A 6,937-nucleotide genomic window follows, 5' to 3' on the forward strand; every position below is an offset into this window, starting at 1 on the left:
TTCAAGGACTAAAGTTGAAACTGTTTTTCCGAAATAAATTGCGTACATATCTAAGATGCGTACTCAAACGGATGAGTACTTAATCGGGAGGCTACTGTAACTACTGGCTACCCAGCCACGAACCTTATCCTTAATTGGGTGCAGTCACACCATGCCCATCTCGTGTGAAACACACCCCTGATACCAGGGTACGTGTAACCCCGTTACAAACGACGTCATCCTTTTTAGAAAAATTGGCGTTTGCGCCGGAATGGTGGCAGCGTTTAGCTTGTTATAAGCGTGGAGCGATACGCCACTTGCGGTTCAGCTTCCGATATTAGTTCAAGCTTGCACAAACTGTGTTTTGTTCTGCTTGCATAAGCTTTATCCTCCACTGTTCCTATATGTACTTTATCTCACTCCACTAATTTAAGTTGCACAAGCCACCTCTTCCACTGTATGGGCAAATTTTTCATAATTGGATTTCTTAACTTGTGTTGAAATCATTCATTACTACTAGTACGTATTTCGTCGTGGGATATGTAGATAAAACTTTACTCATATGCGATCGTCCTGGAACTATGGAATGTTGGAAGCAGGTCGTAACTCCTTTTGGCTTCTAGCATTGTTGGCGTGCACCAATTCATCCCCTTTGAGTTTTTCAGCGCGAAGTCGTGTGGCCAAAGGTCCCTTTGTGTGATGTGCATGGCAAATTTGTTGCCAAAATGATGTATTTTTGTAACCGAATGCGGCACGTACCCCGTTACAGGGCTCATACTGTGATGTGTCTCCATTTGTGAAGACATTTTGATTATCTATAGGGCGAAGGAAGTATCCGCATTGGTGAAAAAATTCTGCGCTCGACATAATTCTAAATGTGTTTCTTTTAGATAAGTGCAAGAAGTACTTGTTTTCGAAGGGGCTCTTGCTTTTCGTGCATTTGAAAGTTGAATCGTTGAATCGTTGAATCAAAGCTTCCTCTATAAAAGGCACAAACCAAACAGACAGCGCAAATTTGCAGTAATAAAATAATTTAAGTCGTCTCTTCTCGTAGGAAGTACTTTTGGAAATAAATGTAAAGGAAAACCTTAGATAAACCTTAGCAGTTTGAGGTATTGTGGCTAATATTTAAGGTGATTGCATCGATTGCACTAATAAAACTAGCTTTACTACACTCAAGCAAACAAGAAACGAATGACGCAGGACACTGATTTAAGCGTTACTAGGAAAACAATTCGTAAAAGCGAATAGATGTATGATAGTAAACACCTAATCATCGTCTATGAAATGCGATTCGAATGCGGAGCGATGATAAATTTACCTCTTGCTTTTGATCCGAACCATTTGTTCATTTGAGTATTCTTGCTCTTTTCGTGATAAAATAATGATGCAATTCCAAGACCAAATCGCACGACATAATCGCAAAAAGCAACATATTCCTGAATTAGCTCAAAGTAAACGGCTAGCTCTGTGCAATTTTCTATTGCACATTCAGGTCCATTCGCTCAAATCTGCCCTCATCAAAATACAAGGCTTTAACTTTGCGGCCTCCAAAAAATCGACCATTCAAGCCTGTCAAAGCTGAATCTCAAACACAATCATCAGATTTATCCACATACCATGAACCCAGACATATGCTCTCTGCATTTTCTGAACCATTGTACCTTTAGTCGCATCGTCTGCATCATGGAATTGGACGAATATTCGCACTGCTTTTTCGGGTGAAACTTTTCCGGTGTCTTCGTAAATCAAACATTTTGTAACAGGACCGTACGTCTCCGAGCATTCCTCTTTGACCTCGTCTTGCAATTCAGCATCCACTTCACCTGGTCCTACCATGTTCTAGAGTGCAAATTACAAGCTAGATGCAACAAATGTTATGAGCCATTTTGTTACCTGAAGTAACACGACTCGACTAGTCAACGGCTGGCCTTGTGAGCTTTTATCCCAGCCGCTAACTCTTCGACGTTTTTCACTGGAAGAATGGATTTCGTTGCTTATGAACCGATTGTGTCGCTGACTGTCGTAGGAGCCAAAATTTGTCTCAAGAACAATGTGGCTTTTATCGCAACCATCTTGACAATTTTTTCTAGACTCACGGTGAATCTCATTTCCATTTTTATGCAGCAGAGGTCTATGAAGGTGATCATGTCCAGACATATCTCTGCCAAAATTATCAGAACTCGACATGTTCCCACGAAGTCGAGTACTCGGACTGGACAACTCTTCTTTAGAAACTTCTGTAGATGACAGTTCAGAAGATGACAGCCCCAGGCCCCTGTTCGAACAGCCCAGTCCGCCTCGATTATCCAAAGCGTCTTCGAACTGACCCTCGATCGTAGAAATAGTCTTTTCTGAGGTTTTCAACTGATACTCCCAATCATCTTCTCGCTCACTCTCTGGTTGAGATGCTACAACTGAAGCATTTTCTTCTCTATAGCGTCACAGACGATTAGCAAAAAAGTCCTTCGTACTGACTACTAAAGAATAGCACACATTTTCTTGCGCATCCACGCCGGCATTGTCATGCCTCGTCCACGACCAGCAGGCGCTGGCAGCTTTATCGCTGGTGCTCGACCTTCTGCTAGATCCTTCACCAGTTGCTCACGCTCCAGCTTGCCCTACAAACACAACAGACCCCACAATTTGTGCATGCATATACATCGTAATTATCGTTAATATCTCCATACCTCTCTTTCCTGCTCTTTTTGGCGACGACTAAGTTCCTTTTTTACTTTTTCCATTTTTTTTCTGTCTTCCCGATCCTTGCAAAAAACTTCGTAGCTATTTGGTCGTGCTGGATGGTACTCGTCCCGATACGTGGCCTGAAAAAATTGACCTACTTCTGGGATGAGATCCACGTCCATCTCCTTCTCTTGCTTCTGCTGATGTTGTGCTAACGTCACCTTTACTTCTGTGGCTGCGACGTATCCCAGCCCTCTGCCTCCAAATCGAGAAGACGCCGTTTTCTCTTCCTGCCTGTTCAAACACGCTGTGTTGACCGTCGTCACTTCCCTAGCCAAAGTCGCCGGCTTAAATGCCAGCGGAGTAGTCGAGCGCAACGGGCTCTTGCCTCTTCCTGCTGTCAATGCAGTGGGCAGCATTAACGTGCTCTACTCGAAATAAGGGACAATCGATCAGTGTCATGAGTCCAACAGAGATACTATAAGTTCTCGTCTGTCGCCACAAAACCCTACGCTGGTAACCACTGCTGATGGTTGTGAAGTTTTCTTGTTCTTAGCTGCTTGTGGCACCATCAGTGGCGTACTGGCCCACACTTGATGGCAAGAAAATACGAAATTTCATGAGTGTAAGGAGATAACTAGTAATCCTTTAAGACGATCTACTTAAAAACAAAAATGCAGAATTTATAATCGCACCGGAGTTGGCAGACGTGAGAGAAGTCTTGGGCTTACCGTCTGCGTCAAGGGCCGAAGACGCCTTAGCGCCCTTAGCAAGCGGCAAATTAGCGTACAGATCCATGGCAGGTATAAATTAGGAAAAACGATACATGTACCGGTATTTACTGTCATAGTCTTGAGTCTCGAAAATTGTTCACTTTCTGCCATTACCAAAAAAAGCAAAGATCTTCGCTCTTTTTTGAGAAAATGCAAATTATGGTCGTGGCCGACTTTGATACTATGAAACAGATGAAACTATACAACTTTTCGAACTCTTCAATCTTCCAGTTCACCGGAAAGCACTTCATCATGAGCGTCAAAAGCCAGCTTCAGTGAAGCAGGCGTCAAACTGGAACGCTGTCTGATGCTTAACTTGGCAAAGTTCAAAGTACAGTGTGGACGTCAAAATGGACGCTCAACACCTCGAGTTCTTGCTGCCAGCCGACTTGCTCTTTTTGGATACGTCTGCCAGCTTAACTATTCAACAGTTCTCGTTCTTGAAACAAGGCTAGACCCACACGCTACGGAAGCGCGTTGCGCTTAGCACCCTGTCTCTTCTCCAGGGGAAGTGAGGATACGCCAGCAACGGCGCCAGGGCAATCATGCCAAGTGGGCACACTCCCTTGAGTTTTGTCCGTGTATCCCTTTTATCGCACGGAATTCTGATGGCAGCTCTAATGAATCAGCCGGACACTTTCCGTTCCATTTGATAGTGGGCCATCTCACGCACCATTCCTGCGTCGTGCTTTGTACGGAAGAAGGCGTCAATGACGTCGCACTGCTCCTTGGACAGGGGCCATTGGCGTTTATTTGTCCCGGAACCAGGTCGATCTCATGGTGCACACCTCGGTCTGGAGGGAGGACCGACAGTGGGTCTTTGGAGATGACGTCTTGGAATTTCGTCGCCAAAGGATAGTCCCGATTTGAAGGATTCTTCAGGATCAAAGATCCACTTCGTGCGCTCGGCACCCTCTTGGTGCCTACCAGGACAGCTTCATCCAGAAGCAATGACGAGTTGATCGTCAGTCGTATAATGACCACTTTGGCTGAGTCGCCTGCATTCAAGGCAATGCCGAACTCTTCGAGGGAAATCTCATTCAGCACAAGAAGAGCATCCACCGCAGGAATCGCCTCGAGAGTGACGTCGCCGTCTTCCTCCCCCGTCATATTGGTGACGAGGGTGTATAGCTGTACGCTATCGTCTACGGTAGACGCATCCTGGGCCAGGGTTGACACCCGGCGTCTTACAGCTAGCACACAGCGTCGCTGTCACCTCCTCGAAGAGGTTGTACGTCTCGTCGAGATCAGTGTGAACACGAACTCAGCGTCGTCCAGTGTCCCCACTTCCTACTCCACCGCAGTCCTGATGTTACTAACAACATCAGACAAAGAGCTGTTAGCACCACAGTCTTCGTCCAGTGGATAACGTGCCACTCCATGCACATCTGAAGGACCCTGCCCAAGATGCCTCGGACCTCGTCCGACCATACCACAGGTAGCAAGCAGCGACTGCCTCAAAACGTGAGCAGTGCTCAAGGATTACGTGCCACTCCACGTGCATCACTTGGGGCTCGCCTCGGTGTCTCGGCCCTTTGCCGACCATGTGGGCATGCAGCGACTTTTTTGATACTTGAGCAGTGCTTAGTGGGTTACGTGCTACTCCACGTTCAGCCCACAAGCCATGCTCAGACCTCCTGTCCGATACACCTACGGTGTTCACCAACTCGGATACTCCGATCGTCAGCACGTTGACCGTCTCGGTCCTGTGCCTACGCGAGCGGCGTATTTGCCTTCTAGCAGAGGTGACTTCATGACTCACTAAAGCTTACCTAGGAGAAGTGCGCGTAGCGCCCAAGGTCTTCGACCTCCAATTGATTCATGGCCCATGGTTTTCCAGCCATGTCATACCAAGAACGAAATCGTACCTTAAATCCAAGTCGAAGACTAGGCAGTGTTCCACGCTGTCAAAGAGAAGAAACTTGACACCGAGGTTCACAGGAACCTTCAGCACCGTGACACATGCCCCTGTCGCCAATCGAACAGTGACAATGTCACCCAACCGCCTCTTCAGCGCCTTAACTATAGCTTGTTTCCTTCTATCGTGAGTATCGAGAATTATTGCCCGACGCCCCGAAATCGATTAGGATTATCATTGGCTTCATAAAGCCCTTCACGATCGCTTCCACGACAAGCAATCTCGCCTTACATACACGTTCCATGTTCAAGATCACGGGGCTATTCGGGGATGGACGCTGCTGACATCTACCTATCTGAGGCTCTACAGAACTCAGTTCTTCCCCTGTAGGGCGCCCCGCGCCTACTGGGTGTTGTCGTAACCCCGCGACAAATCAGAAGACTGGTAAGAAGGGGGGACGTCGGCTCGATGAGCGTTGACTCCCCTTGCGCAGGTGAAGACAAAACGCCGTCGGGTGTTCGAACGCTATTTGGCAGCTCAGAGCTCTGTTTTCTCGTCCTCAGAATAGCTTAGATCCATCGGAGCAGACCCGCTCGTCGAACTGCTAGAGTGTAAATTCCAGCCAAGTTGTGCCGACTAAAAGTTGAATTCGGCATTGAATGCCACATTCACTGCTTCTTCAAAGGACGACGGGTGCACGCGGAGGACTTCCATTCTGGCCACACCGGTTCGAGGCCTTCCATAAAGGTCACAGTGACCGCCTCGGGAAGAGGATCTGTTGCCATACTGGCAATCGAAATACGCACCTCTTGGAGTCCACCAATTCCTTCTTGCTCTGTCGGGCGGCAAGACAACGCGATCGCACATGATATGCCTGGTTAGGCGGCGAGAACACTCGTGAAAGCTGCAGCTTCAGCTCCGTCCAGGAGGAAAACGCTGTTCCAACCGAAGTGTCACACGTCAGTGCCCATCGACTCTCGAGCTTGGAGATAGCTACGCCACGCGCTCGGTCTGGAGCATGGTGGACGCCATGACTATCTCGACCTCTCTTACCCAGAGCAGGAGATTATCTCAATCCTTATCCTCGAAAGTCTAAACGCTCACCATGAGCGGCCTTGGTCGGGGGAGGGGGGGTCACCCATCGTCGACGCCAACATAGTCTGCTCTAGGTGGTCTAGCAGAACATCTTCATAGCTCGAAAACGCCTCTAGGACCGCTGATCTTTTCGGGTCCTTGCGAAGCGTTGTGTTGCACGCCCTCAGGGCTTAGCAGATACATCAGCTTTTCAAGCCCGCTCTGCATGCCCTGGGACAAATGAGAGAACTGCTTCATCTTCACAGAGGGTAAGTCGTAAAGACAAAGGTGTAGATTGGCTGCAAGTGTTACCAAGTGCAGCGGGGCTGCCGTAGCTCTTTCGATTAGAGGAAGCTTGGTTAAGCTCAGTGACCTTCGTTCTATTCTAAAAACCAGTACGAGTGTAGCGGATCGCAATCCACTAATAACTACAACCTTAACCTAAGGCCAATTAACTCTTCCGTTTGAAAGGTAAACTGTATTATTCGGCTTTATTATCGGCAAAGCCGCCTATATCTATATCTATATCTATATCTATATCTATATCTATATCTATATCTATATCTAT

General features: G+C 47.3%; 1 protein-coding gene across 1 annotated transcript; it reads right to left on the reverse strand.

Moving 5' to 3' along the window:
* Positions 1–1,459: 1,459 nt before the first annotated feature.
* On the reverse strand, positions 1,460–3,462 carry PHALS_04832 (mRNA splicing factor; the record flags this gene model as incomplete). The annotated part of the gene is made up of 7 exons (XM_024718680.1): positions 1,460–1,560; positions 1,644–1,821; positions 1,876–2,413; positions 2,476–2,600; positions 2,670–3,092; positions 3,177–3,256; positions 3,360–3,462. 7 exons carry the CDS (start codon positions 3,460–3,462, stop codon positions 1,460–1,462), a joined length of 1,548 nt encoding a protein of 515 aa, XP_024584054.1.
* Between the last annotated feature and the right edge of the window lie 3,475 nt (positions 3,463–6,937).

Source organism: Plasmopara halstedii (assembly GCF_900000015.1).
Source record: "Plasmopara halstedii genome assembly, contig: Scaffold_2680, whole genome shotgun sequence".
Classification (NCBI taxonomy): domain Eukaryota; phylum Oomycota; class Peronosporomycetes; order Peronosporales; family Peronosporaceae; genus Plasmopara; species Plasmopara halstedii.